The sequence below is a fragment of the Tachyglossus aculeatus genome, chromosome 17 (assembly GCF_015852505.1).
Source record: "Tachyglossus aculeatus isolate mTacAcu1 chromosome 17, mTacAcu1.pri, whole genome shotgun sequence".
In the NCBI taxonomy this organism is placed as follows: domain Eukaryota; kingdom Metazoa; phylum Chordata; class Mammalia; order Monotremata; family Tachyglossidae; genus Tachyglossus; species Tachyglossus aculeatus.
Genome location: NC_052082.1, coordinates 45,633,800 through 45,648,429, shown reverse-complemented (window position 1 = coordinate 45,648,429; position 14,630 = coordinate 45,633,800). Strand labels below are relative to the sequence as shown.

Below are 14,630 nucleotides of genomic sequence, written 5' to 3'. Positions count from 1 at the left end.
GGCCGTATTTGCGAAGCACTTTCTATGTGACAGGCACTGTACTAAGTGCTGGGGTAGATACAAACTAATCAGGTTGGAGATAGTCTAGTCCCACATGGGGCTCACAGTTTTAATCCCCCTTTTACAGTTGAGGGAACTGAGGCACGGAGAAGTTAAGTGACTCTTTTCCTAGGGAAGCACAGCGGGGTGAATAGGGAGAGTTCGGGAGTAAGGCGACCTTAGTTCTACCCTCAGCTTTGCTGTGGGCTCCCTGTATGATTTATTCTTTCTCTCTCCTCCCTAACCTTGCGGCCTGCGCATGGCACTCCTGTACTACCAACCTACTTACTGTACTTCAGTCTCACCTCTCTCACCGTCGACCCCATGATCACATCTTCCCTTCTGTCTCGATGGAACCCCCTCTCCCCTCAAATCGGAGACCACAACTCTTCCCACCTCAAAGCTCTACAAAGAAGCAGCATGGCCTGGTGGATAGATAAATTATCTATTTATTTAATTTATTTGTACATATCTATTCTATTTATTTTATTTTGTTAGTATGTTTGGTCTCTGTCTCCCCCTTTTAGACTGTGAGCCCGCTGTTGGGTAGGGACTGTCTCTATATGTTGCCAATTTGTACTTCCCAAGCGCTTAGTACAGTGCTCTGCACATAGTAAGCGCTCAATAAATACGATTGATGATGATGATGATGATAGAGCACAGGACTGGCAGTCAGAAGGACCTGGGTTCTAATCCTGGCTCTGCCACTTGTCTGCTGTGCGACCTTGGACAAGTCACTTCACTGGGCTTCAGTTACGTCATCTGTAAAATGGGGATTAAGACTGGAGGCTCCATTGGAGCCAGTGCTTCGCACATAGTAAGCCCTTAACAAATGCCATTGTTAATTAATTCATATTATGATTATTAAAATGGGGGTGAAGACTGTGAGCCCCCCGTGGGACAACCTGATCACCTTGTATCCCCCCCAGTGCTCAGACCAGTGCTTCACACATAGTAAATGCTTAATAAATACTGTCATTTATTTTATTTATTTATTTTATTTATTTTATTTTGTTACTATGTTTGATTTTGTTCTCTGTCTCCCCCTTTTAGACTGTGAGCCCACTGTTGGGTAGGGACTGTCTCTATATGTTGCCAGCTTGTACTTCCCAAGCGCTTAGTACAGTGCTTTGGCACACGGGAAGCGCTCAATAAATACGATTGATTGACTGTCATCATGATTATTGTATGTATGTTTGTATATATTTATTACTCTATTTTACTTGTACATATTTATTCTATTTATTTTATTTTGTTAGTATGTTTGGTTTTGTTGTCTGTCTCCCCCTTCTAGACTGTGAGCCCGCTGTTGGGTAGGGACCGTCTCTATGTTGCTAAGTGCTTAGTAGAGTGCTCTGCACACAGTAAGTGCTCAATAAGTACGATTGAATGAATGAATGAATTGGAACAGGGTCCGTGTACAACTTGATTAGCTTGTATCTACCCCAGCACTTAGAACAGTGCCTGGCAATAGTAAGCATTTAACAAATACCATAAAATAGATATGAAATTTTCAGGAAGCCTTCCCAGGCTACCCTCTCACCCCCCCCCCCCCCATCTTTTTTCCTCCTTTCTGCACCTCCTATTCACTTAGGTCCGTACCCCTAAGAATTTGGATACCCACCCTATCTCCACCGCACTCGTGCCCATATCCTTATACACTGCTGCTTTCCTTATCTGTAATTTATTTTAATGTGTATTTCCCCCACTAGATTGTTAGCTCCTTGAGGACAGGAATGAGGTATCGTATTCTCCCAAGTGCTTGGTACAGTGCTTTCACACAGCAAGTGCTCAATTGATTGATTGGGAGTTGTCCGTTTTAGAGGGGGTGGCTGGTTTTCTCACGGAGATGACTTCTGGATCTCAGTTTACCCAATTGTACCCGTCGTCAGTGTGCCCCATTAAGAATTCCAGAGAACTAGGCAGTATTTGTCAATTAATCAATGGTATTTATTGGACACTTACAACCTGATCACCTTGTATTCCCCCCAGTGCTCAGACCAGTGCTTCACACATAGTAAGTGCTTAACAAATACTGTCATTTATTTTATTTATTTATTTTATTTTATTTTGTTAGTATTTTTGGTTTTGTTCTCTGTCTCCCCCTTATAGACTGTGAGCCCACTGTTGGGTAGGGACTGTCTCTACATGTTGCCAACTTGTACTTCCCAAGCGCTTAGTACAGTGCTCTGCACACAGTAAGCGCTCAATAAATACGATTGATTGATGTACAGAGCACTGTGCTACGTACTTGGGAGAGCACAGTACAACAGAATTAGCAGACCCATCCCCTTCTCATAATGAGCAAGAAGTCTATGTCACATAACTTCAGATTTTTGGAGAGAAATGAAAGGATATTGATTGAATTGCTATTATTGAGTGTTTTTTTTTTTTTAATTTTGTTCTGAGCAGTTAACGGATTGAAGTACCCTGACTCCGAATGCCCACACTCTTCCTGAATTTTGTCCTTCGGGGCATCTCTTTGACATTTTAGTGTATGCTTGAATCTTGTTCTGAAGCGGAATACAATGTGATGAAAGCATGGTACATGAAACAGTTTTTGATAGTCCTTCGAAAGATAAAAATAGAGCAATTAAATCCTTCAGCAGCAGTATCCTATTAAGAGGAGTGAGTCATTTTGCTATCTCACCCTCTATTTTATCTAATCCTGGGATCAGAAGTGAGACACTAATGATTTCCGTGGTTCTTCATCGTCCCTTAAACAATAAACTGGTATTTGGTTGGATATAGTGGTGGCGTATATTTCTTCACCATTCTACCCATGCCCCACCTGCTTTTAATAAGCTGAAAGGGCAATGAGCTTAATGTTTTTCTCCCCTAGAAATTTTATTTTAAATTCTTTTTTTTTAAAAAAACCAAACTCCTGTATCATGAAGCATAATATTGTATTTCTGCAGCCTAAGAGTTTTCTACTCTAGCCATTTTTTATGGAAAATGATTACTTCCTGAGTAAGCATTTTAATTATTTTTGTTGTTATTTTGTCAATACAGGCCAGTTGGAGATTGAGAAAGCCTGCGACTTATTATTCCAGAAGGCAGAAGCTATTGATTATCAGTATGATGTCCAAGATGACTCTGTGGAAGGTTTGCTTATTCTGCCATTATATGGGTCAATGCCAACAGGTAATGATGTAATAATCTAATTTTTAGTTTGTGTGCCATGCTGTCGAACACTTGGAGTAGTGAGCCCATGTGTATTCCTTCACAAGCTTTGTGCACATATTTCAGCAGATCTCAGCGTTGCTTACCAACATTGCTAATGAAGGGCAGGAAAGGGACATTTGAAGGTAGTTTAACTTAATTTATGAGTAAACATGGATTTGTTCTAGGTGAAATGAATGTGAGACAGTAGGAGCAATAGTTTCAGGGGAAGTAATAGCTTGTTGCCCCATGTGGGACAGAGACTGTGTGCAATATGATGCCTATCTTACCTATCCCAACTTTTAGTACAGTGCTCGGCACATTGTAAGCGTGTAACAAATACCACAAGCATTATTATTGTTATTACTATTATTTTTTATTACTATTGTCAAACGAAGAGTCGAGATTTTATTCCTAGTTGGTAGATTTTCAAAAACTGGCTATTGCAAGTTAGGCCTTAATGTTAAGTGTAAACAAAAGCAAGGATAATTTCATTTTATTAGAATTGTTAGAGTAAGGGGGGGGGTGTTAAATGAAAAGGGGGCCTCTTTCATATAACTTGCAATTTATTTAAACTCTTTGAGGGTAATGAATTATATAAATCGAGGAAACGCAAAACATTTTTTATCATTTATGGGGTTTTTTTCTTAAGGATTCTTGTTGAAGAATTGACCTGTCCTTTTATTACGTTTGAATTTTTTTACTATTCAGTTTAGGTGGCATCTTGTAGTTTTATTTTTTAACACTCATTGCCTTTGTTAGCCTTATAAATAAGGTGCTGAAATCCTTTTGCTCTAGTGGTTTAGTAGAGAAGTTTAAAACTTTTTATTTTTGAATTTGAACTGTTGATGCTGTTCCTGTCCGATTTTGTTAATTTCTGGCAATTGAATGTGACTGGAGTTCATTTAAGGTTAATAGGAATTTTTGATTGCCAATTCTTTTAGATCAACAAAGAAGAATATTTTTGCCACCACCTCCGGGCATTAGAAAATGTGTGGTGTCCACCAATATCGCTGCAACATCCTTGACAATTAATGGAATCAGGTACAGTGGCTAGAACTGATGAAGCAATCTCCTTAAGATTGGCAGAAAAACCTCTTTGAGTTTCTCAGGCCCGCTTCTCTCCTCCCCACCATTTAAGTCTTTTTCTGTTATCAGAGCAGAAAGTGAATGAGGGAGGATCACATCGGTTGACTTCTCAAATTGGCCTGCAACATGAAACTTTATTCCGAATTTCAGATCATATGTATTATCATCCACACCCTTTTTTCCGAACTGGACATCCAGAGCCGTTAAGACTGTCTGGAGCCCAGTTTGAAAATAAGACAATTTCAAAAGCTAACACCCGGTTCTCAATTGTTCTGAGATAAAGAGTGCAGGGAGCAAGAGTAATTGTAAATTAATTTCTTTTATTCAAGGAATTAGAAGTGTTTTCATTTTCTCTAGGTATGTGGTGGATAGTGGCTTTGTGAAGCAGTTAAATCATAACCCCAAACTCACTTGTTTGGCTGAGTTCATTGTGTGAACTCATTATCATTATGTGGAAGCTGGATTCCACCAAAACGGACTCTGTTTTCTTCCCTGTTCATTCAATCATATATATATGTTGCCAACTTGTACTTTCCAAGCGCTTAGTACAGTGCTCTGCACACAGTAAGCACTCAATAAATACGATTGAATGAATTGAGCACTGACTGTGCGCTGAATACTGGTCTTTATTCATAAAGCAGTTTGCTTACTCTTCATTTTTGCAGGAAGGCTCTAAAACTCTACTTCCCAGATGACGACTGGGGCGTCGTTTGGTTTCTTTTAATTAATTTCGTTAGACGTAGTTCTAGAGAAGTGCGAAAACCTGTAGGAATTGAACCAAATAAGTAGACAGTGTGAAGTCCTGTCCCTCGTTGGTAGATTTTCAAAAACTGACTATTGCAAGTTAGGCCTTAATGTTAAGTGTAAACAAAAGCAAGGATAATTTCATTTTATTAGAATTGTTAGAGTAAGGGTGAAGTGTTTCTTTAGAGAGCTGGGCCTTATTTCCTCTTGCTCACTCAACTATCTCCCTGTTCACTTATAAAATAAACCTCGTGATAGAAGCTGAATGGGAGTTAGTTTGTGAGTCCGTTAAGACCGTCTGGAGCCCAGTTTGAAAATAAGACAATTTCAAAAATTAACGCCCGGTTGTTCTGAGATAAAGAGTGCAGGGAGCAAGAGTAATTGTAAATTAAATTATTTTATTCAGGGAATTAAAAGTGTTTTCATTTTCTCTAGGTATGTGGTGGATAGTGGCTTTGTGAAGCAGTTAAATCATAACCCCAGGGTGGGGTTGGACATTCTGGAGGTGGTTCCAATTTCGAAGTAAGTCTCCATGAGGTGCACTTTTCGTTTATCCTTTGACCCACGCCCTTCACTTGAGGAATAGTTGTTTGGGTTGTCTCTTGAGAGCTTCATGCAGCCATTAGTATTTACGGAGCAGCTATTGTGTTGCAGAAGTGTACCTGATTTTGGGGGGAGTACAATAAAATAAGACATGGTTCTTGCCTTTAAAGAGCTTACAGCCTATCATAGGCAGCCTCACACTGAATCCCTGCAATGGGAACAGGAGGAAAAACTTCTGGTAACAGCAAGAGTATGAAAAAGGCAAATCAAATACACAAATGATCTGGAGATTGGGGAATGCCTGCCGAGGAGTGAGGGGTTTTAGGAACCTTAGAGATGGGGAAGGATCTGGCGTGGTGGATTATTTGAAGGGGGAAGGGAATCATCAATCGTATTTATTGAGCGCTTACTATGTGCAGAGCACTGTACTAAGCGCTTGGGAAGTACAAATTGGCAGCATATAGAGACGGTCCCTACCCAACAGTGGGCTCACAGTCTAAAAGGGAATGGGGGGGAGGTTCAGACAAGGGAAAGAAGTGTGAAGAAGTGGCAGGAAATGTCAGTGTCAAAAACAGGGTCCCCTGAGAAGGTACAAGAAGGAGCATAGTAGGTGAAGAGAGCAAATGGGCAAAAAAGAGAGAGTTGGTGGAAAGTCTTAAAGCCAATGGTCGTGAATGAATGAGTGAATGGAAATTCTGTTCGATGAAGAGAGGAGTGGATGGACAGCATAACTTTCCAAACCACCTTTTAGAAAGATAATCTGGGCAATGGAATTAAGGGTAGAGAAGTAGCGTGCCCTAATGGAAAGAATACATTGTCCTGGAGTCTGATTCCGGTTCCACCACTTTCCTGTCATGTGACCGTGGCAAGTCGCTGAATTTTTCCGTACCTCCATTACCTCATCTGTAAAATGGAGATGTGGCCAGGGACTGTGTCCAACGCGATTAGCTTTTATCTACCCCAGTGCTCAGTACAATGCCTGACACATAGTAAGCACTTAACAAATACCTAAAAAAGGGGTGAGGTGGTGGAGGATTGAAGACGGAAGAGATTGGAGATGAAGAGTGCTTGAATCAGGGTGGTGGCTGTGAGGGGGAAGAGGAAAGGGTGGGTACAGGAACTATTGTGGAAGGAAAACTAGGAGAATTAGGCAACAGCACTTGCCCTGCTTGGGAAGATACACAGGTGTGAATTAGAGTTTTTAATCCTTTCTGTTTTGAAAGGAGTGAAGGAAGACAGCGAGCAGGCCGAGCTGGCAGGACTGCCTCCGGGAAATGCTTCCGGATTTACAGCCAAGAATTCTGGGGCCAGTGTATGCCCGATCACACAATCCCTGAAATTAAGAGAACTAGCCTGACTTCGGTGATTTTGACCTTGAAATGCCTTGCCATACATGATGTCATAAGGTATTAAAAACAACGTGGGTGGAAGTCAAGGCCATTAGGGTGGAATTGAGTTGTGTCTCCAGTGATTTTATATCTATATATCTATATTTATACAGATAGATACATAGATATATTATATATATATATATATTTATAAACTTGATCCATAAAGAACGTACAAAATTTTTGTATGGCTTCTGTTTTGAGGGTCCTACTGAATTGGATAAAAACCATAAGCTTTACAGTGATGGTTGGGGCCCTTGGAGAGTAATAGTTGATCCCCTTTGAGGTTTTGTCCTACACTTTTATGTAGTCTCCTTGTGCCCAGATATATTTCAATACCGAATACTGGTAGCAGTTATAATAAATATTCCTGTTTCAGTACAAATTGCCTTTATAATTCTAGAGATGTGTAATTCTTTCAGATAATTGATTTAAAAGTGGCTCCTCTTCTTTCAGTGTCAGTTCTGATCTTAGGATCACAAGGAAAGTGACTTGAAAGCTGAGAAAATTGAAAGTAGCTTAGGGCAATGCCTAGCACTTCGTTAGTGTTTAACAAGTACCGTTAAAAAAGAAGGTGTTAAAAATCTTGTATTATGTTTTCCCCCAGTCAGTCATTGGTATTTGATTCTGTCTTTTGTTCACATAAACAGGTTCCCCTATTTGGATCGCCCTGAAGAAAGACTTATTTTGGAAGCTCTTAAACAGCTTTATCAATGTGATGCTATTAATAGGTAAAAGATATTTTTAATTTTTGTGTTACATGAGAGAGCACAGAACGTGATACAGCAGAAAATTAATCTGTTCTGTTACTGAGTTGCAGTAAAACTCTGCATGCAGTACACTTATGGAAGTTATTCCCTTAAGAAATCTTGCATTAAGAGCTGTTTTCTTCCAACACCAAAAAGCAATAGAGCCAGACAGAAGTGCACTGTGGAAAGGAAATTCCCTAATTTTTTCAGTAGGCTTTTTGTCCAAAATCTATAATGAAGACATGCGTGAAGGTAGAACTGTTTTTTTATCTCCCATAAGTCATTCCTTCAACAATGATGATACAGCCACTGTACACTGTATAGCCACTGGGTACAGAGGAGGTTACATAAAAAGAAATGTGCCACATTCCTTGCCCTCAGATAGAGTTGCAAGCATGTGGACAGAAGGGTAGTTTGGCAAAACTAACACAAAGACATAGATATAAGTAAAAACTACATCAAAGTATATATGCATAATTAAGATGGATATTAACGTGAATGACTGAGTGTTTTTGGTGTTGGCTTTTGGTGTTGTTTGGTGTTTGGTGTTGGAAGAAAACAGTTATTAATGCAAGATTTCTTAAGGGAATAACTTCCATAACTGTACTGCATGCAGAGTTTTACTGCAACTCAGTACTGCAACATGTCGTCCAACTGTGCATATTCGTTTTTGAGACTATGTCTAAGGTGTGGCTTAAATAGGAACATTAAGAGCCAATATACTGTGTTGTAGCCTAAGGTGCTTGCTTCCCAAACTCCAGTTGAAGATGTCTTTGTGTTAGTACAGTGCTCTGCACACAGTAAGCACTCAGTAAATACGATTGAATGAATGAATGAGCTCTTGTGTAAAGAACAAAAAGACACACAGGCCACTCAGCCACAATTTGCTGCTCCTGCTACCTTCTTTCTCCCTTCTCTTTCCCCCCATCTTTTTTCCTGCCCTTCCTGTCTCCCTCCCTCTTAATTGGATATCTGTTTTTGTAAAGAGGGGCTAAGTTAAGCACAGTTAGCCCCTGCTGAGTTGGCTATAAATGACAGAGGGCACTTGGTGTATCCGGGGCTTATTTCCCAACCCTGGTTCAGGGTTGAGGAAACATCCCATTTTAGCCTCAGGATGTCAGTCACTCAACCAGTGGCACCTTAATACATATCTATTCTATTTATTTTATTTTGTTAGTATGTTTGGTTTTGTTCTCTGTCTCCCCCTTTTAGACTGTGAGCCCACTATTGGGTAGGGACTGTCTCTATATGTTGCCAACTTGTACTTCCCAAGCGCTTAGTACAGTGCTCTGCACACAGTAAGCGCTCAATAAATCCAATTGATGATGATGATGATCTTAAGAGTGTGAAGCGCGGTTCTGAACGCTTGGGAAAGTATAAGAGAAGCAGCTTGGCGTAGTGGTTAGAGCGGGGTCCTAGGAGTCAGAAGGTGATGGGTTCTAATAAAAAAAAAAAATAATAATGGTGGTATTTGTTAAGCGTTTACTATGTGTCACGCACTGTTCTAATCCCAGTTCCGCCACATGTCTGCTGGGTGACCTTGGGTAAGTCACTTCTCTGTGCCTCAGTTGCCTCATCTGTAAAATGGGGATTGAGACTGTGAGCCCCATGTGGGACGGGAACTATGTCCAGCCTGGTTTGCTTGTATCCACCCCAGCGCTTAGTACAGTGTCTGGCACACGGTAAGCACTTAACAAATACCACAATTATTGTTGTTATTATTTTAACAGAAATGAGATACATCCCTTACCCTCAAAGAGTTCACAATCTAAAGGAGACAGACAGAAACTACAAATAGGGTGCACAGGAGGTTATAACAGGAGATGATTCCAGTATATTAGGATGAAGTTGAGTAAGTAATTGACTATGCAAGAGAAAATCCAAATATAAATATCCCTAAGTGAGGAGGATAGGATATAAACAGGACCTTGCTCCCTTGCAATAAAGACAACAGGGAAGCATAATCTGTAAGTCCTGTTCAAAGAAAAAACAATTCCATTATTGAGTGCTAAACAAAACTTTTTAATGGAGAACAAGAAAATGCTATCAGTTTGGGAGCCTTAAGTACAGCTCTGCATTTAAAAGCATCTCTCTGTCTCCTCCCTGGCCACCAACCTTGACTTTATCTTTTCAGGAGAAGCAAGAAGCTAGAAAAGGCAGGCGAGAGCTAGAAATTGGAAGGCCTTGAAAAACCCAGAAAGATTGGCAAAGAAACCATCCTGCACCCAATCATTCCACCAATTTGGGGGTCTTGTCACATCGATCTAGTCAGTTGGAAATATGAAGCCCTGGGGAAAAAAACAACTGGAAAGATTCTGGGAGAGGGGAGGAAACAGAGGTTTCCTACCTTTGCCCTCTCCTTCCTTCCCCAACTCCAACAGACCGCAGTTTTCCCTGCAGTTAATTCTACCTCTTTCAGCAAGCCTTCCTGAATGAGTTCCCAACACCGCGTGGCACACACCCATCAGTTATTTCCATCACTTATGCTCTCATTTATGTAGATGTTGAGCACTTTGGGACATCCTAATCAATTACACAATGAAGTAAATGTGTGCAGAGTGCTTGGGACAACAGAGTTGGTAGACACATTCCCTGTCCACAGCGAGCTTATAGTCTAGAAAGGGAGCCAGACATGAATACAAATATATAAATTATGAATGTGTACGTATGTGCTGTGGGGCTGAGTGTGGGGGTTGAATAAAGGGAGCAAATCAGGGTGACGCAGAGAGAAACAAGAAAATGAGGGCTTAGGGAAGGCCTCTTGGAGGACATGTGCCTTCAGTAAGGCTTTGAAGGTGAGGAAAGTAATTGTCCGTTGGCTATGAAGAGGGAGGGCATTCCAGGCCAAAGGCAGGACGGGTACAGCAAGTAGGTTGGCATTAGAGTGGCAAAGTGTGCAGGCTGGGTAGTAGGAGGAGAGCAGCGAGGTCACTCATTTACTTTATTAACTCTATTTGTAAATATGTTGCCTTCCTCAGTAGAGTGTAAACTCCTTGTGGTCAGGGGATGTGTCACTTCTGTTTTTGTCCGGTCCGAGCCTGTAGTACGGTGCTCTGCACCCCTCAGACGCTCAATAAATCCAGTTGCTAGTACTTTTATTATCCTCCTACCCCTCCCTTTCTTCAGGGAAGAATAATATAAAAATCTTTTGCTCCTGCTAGGCGAGGCCACGTGACAAGACTCGGTGAGTTCATGGTGGAGTTTCCTCTTCCTCCAAATCTGACCTGTGCTGTCCTAAAGGCCATCTCTCTGGGCTGTGAAGATCTGCTGCTGCCAATAGCGGCAATGTTATCGGTGGAAAATGTCTTCATTAGACCAGGTATGAAATGCATGGGTTTCCTTGTTTTTATGGTGCAGCCGAATTCCTGGGGCCTGAATTCTAGTGGCTCGAGACTGTAAGCTCATCGTGGGCAGAGAACAAGTCTACCAATCTGTTACATTGACTGTGAGCCCCATGTGGGACAGGGACTGTGTGCAGCTGTAGTCACCCCAGACCTTAGTACAGTACCTGACATATTGAAAGCACTTCACAAATACCATAATTATTATTATTGTACCCTTAGTACAATACTAATTGTACTACGCTCTGCACGCAGAAAGTATTGACCATCAGCGTGGCTTAATGGAAAGAGCTTGGGCTTGGGAGTCAGAGATCGTGGGTTCTAACTGTGGCTCCGCCACTTATCGGCTGTGTGACTTTGGGCAAGTCACTTCACTTCTCTGTGCCTCAGTTCCCTCATCTGTAAAATGGGAATTGACTGTGAGCCCCACGTGGGACAACCTGATTACCTTGTAACCTCCCCAGCGCTTAGAACAGTGCTTTGCACATAGTAAGCGCTTAATAAATGCCATTATTATTATTATTATTATTATTATTATATATAAAACACTTCACAAATACCGTAATTATTATTATTGTACCCTTCCAAGTGCTTAGTACTACGCTCTGCATGCAGAAAGTATTGAATATTAGCGTGGCTTAATGGAAAGAGCTTGGGCTTGGGAGTCAGAGATCGTGGGTTCTAACTGTGGCTCCGCCACTTATCGGCTGTGTGACTTTGGGCAAGTCACTTCACTTCTCTGTGCCTCAGTTCCCTCATCTCTAAAATGGGGATTGACTGTGAGCCCCACGTGGGACAACCTGATTACCTTGTAACCTCCCCAGCCCTTAGAACAGTGCTTTGCACATAGTAAGCGCTTAATAAATGCCATTATTATTATTATTATATATAAAACACTTCACAAATACCGTAATTATTATTACTGTACCCTTCCAAGTGCTTAGTACTACGCTCTGCACGCAGAAAGTATTGACTATCAGTGTGGCTTAATGGAAAGAGCTTGGGCTTGAGAGTCAGAGATCGTGGGTTCTAACTGTGGCTCCGCCACTTATCGGCTGTGTGACTTTGGGCAAGTCACTTCACTTCTCTGTGCCTCAGTTCCCTCATCTCTAAAATGGGTATTGACTGTGAGCCCCACGTGGGACAACCTGATCACCTTGTAACCTCCCCAGCCCTTACAACAGTGCTTTGCACATAGTAAGCGCTTAATAAATGCCATTATTATTATAGTAAGCACTTAACAAGTCTTACTATTATTATTATTTGTAAGTCTGCAGAGAAATTGTACTACATAGCGGGAAACTGGGAGCTAGCTGTGGTAAACAGGCCAGCCTGGCATACTGCAATGGAGAGAAAAGAGGAGCACTTTTGGAGCAGAAGCTTCTTTAAGGTTTTGGGATGTACAAAAACAAAAAGAATATGAGGCTCTTAGCCAACAAGCATGATAGCACAGCAAAGGAAAGTCTTTGTGTATGCACAGTGGGGTCAAGGACGTCGGTTCTACATTAGCCTTTTCAGCTACTTTGTGAATTTCCCCTGCCGTGGTGTCTTTACATATAAAGGACAACTGTTAACGAGAGTAGCCTTGTACTTGCAGCGAAAGTGCTTTGAGATGAAAGAGCAAAAATGTGTTAATCAAACCTCTCAGTCCCCAAGTGGCAACTAAATGATGAAGTCTCCGTACCCCCTTATTAGAAATTACATGATTCTTATTTTGCAGCAGAAAAGGGAAAGATGGTTTCCTCAGTTCTCAAAGCCATGCCTACGAGCTTGGAGGTTAGAGCTGGTTATTTCCCACTCTCCTCTTTGGCTCTGGCTTCCAGAGAGTTCTGCGTGTGCTGAAATGGGTGTGCTTTGGCTGAACTTTTTACATTGTGTTAGGAAGTTTCAAACTCTTGTTTTTCTTCTGTCGCACATAAATTATTTAGAGTGTTTCCATTTAAAAGTTTTTCTTTGGCCTCTGAGGCTTATGCTGATAAGGCAAGGCAGTATGGAAGACCTTTGCTCCACTGAACTACGTCAGTAATGTATTAACTCTGTTCTGCTGTGCTAGCAGCAAAGGTAGTTCAGGCATTCAGGGTTTTGATAATAATTTATCAGTTGGGGGATTTATTTAGTATTCACTTTGCCCTTGGTTTTAATTCTCCTCACAGAACTCCCTCGATCCGCTTTTCACCTCCTATCTTTCCCCTCCGATTTCCTACTTCAGGTGAACGGCCACACTTCACGCCTCTATTTCACGTTCTCCACGTCCTCCCTCTGGCCTGGAAATACCTTCCCCTTCGTAGTTGCCGGACCACCATTCTTCCCACCTTTCAAAGACTTATTAAAATCGCATCTCCTCCGAGAGGTTTAACCCTAATCCCCCTCCCTTCCGTTGCATATGCACTTGGATTTTTTTCCCCGCTAACACTTGATATTCACCCCATCCTTAGCCCCGCAGTCCTTATCTGTGATTTTTTTAACGTCTGCCTCTTCCTTTAAACTATAAGATCCTCATTGGCAGTCCATCAGTTGTGTTGACTGAGCGCTCACTGTGTGCTGAGCACTGTACTAAGCACTTGGAAGAGTACAATTTAACAATAAACAGACACATTCCCTGCCCACACCAACTCTGTTGTATCGCACTCTCCCAAATGCTTAGTACAATGTTCTGCACACGGTAGTAATAATTAATAATTATGGTATTTGTTAATCACTTACTACGTGCCAAGCACTGTTCTGAGCGCTGGGGTAGATACAAGGCAATCAGGTTGTCCCACAGGAGGCTCACAGTCTTAGTCCCCATTTGACAGATGAGGTAACTGAGGCACAGAGAAGTGAAGTGACTTGCCCAAAATCACACAGCTAATAAGTGGCGCAGCTAGGATTAGAACCCCAAGCCCCTGCTCTTTCCACCAAGCCAAGCTGCTTCTCTAAGTAACAGGAAGCGTTCAATAAATACCATCGATTCATGTCAGTGCTTGAACACAACTTCCATTGGCGTCTGAGAATTTAGCCTCATTCCCAAGCGCTTAGTACAGTGCTTTGCACACAGTAAGTGCTCAATAAATACGATTGATTGATTGATTGATCTAAAAGAAGCAGTGTGTCCTAGTGGATAGAGCGTGGGTCTGAGTGTCGGAAGAACCTGGATTCTAATCCCGGCTCCACCACTTGTCCGCTGTGTGACCTTGGATAAGTCACTTTTAACCTCCTTTTCCTCACCTCATCTGTAAAATTGGATTTCTGAATGTGAGCCCCATGTGGGACATGGCTTCTGTCCAACCTTTTTCCCTTGTATCTATCCCAACAATTAGAACAGTGCCTCGCACATAGAGCTTAACAAATATCATGAGAAAAGCTAGCGGGGGAGAGAGTTGTCACCATCACCTTGGGGTGCTGGGGGTTCTTCCTTTTTGCCAACTGTTGTGAAGAGTTGGAGTCTGTCCCTACATTGCTCTTTTCAATTAGGTAAAACTCTTGGGGTTGTACCTAGCCTGAAATTTGGGGGAATTATCCTAACACAGTCTATCATAATGGCAGTCAATCAATCAATCAATCAATCAATCGTATTTATTGAGCGCTTACTATGT

General features: G+C 41.6%; 1 protein-coding gene across 2 annotated transcripts in view; it reads left to right on the top strand.

Moving 5' to 3' along the window:
- Positions 1 to 14,630, top strand: part of DHX40 (DEAH-box helicase 40) — a 47,144-nt gene that overhangs the window by 10,687 nt on the left and 21,827 nt on the right. For both annotated transcript variants that reach the window (XM_038759592.1, XM_038759591.1), the window contains exons 7-12: positions 3,052 to 3,183; positions 4,146 to 4,245; positions 5,470 to 5,556; positions 6,801 to 6,983; positions 7,616 to 7,696; positions 10,876 to 11,033. In XM_038759592.1, the coding sequence (XP_038615520.1) occupies positions 3,052 to 3,183; positions 4,146 to 4,245; positions 5,470 to 5,556; positions 6,801 to 6,983; positions 7,616 to 7,696; positions 10,876 to 11,033 (741 nt within the window). The remainder of the gene's footprint in view (positions 1 to 3,051; positions 3,184 to 4,145; positions 4,246 to 5,469; positions 5,557 to 6,800; positions 6,984 to 7,615; positions 7,697 to 10,875; positions 11,034 to 14,630) is intronic.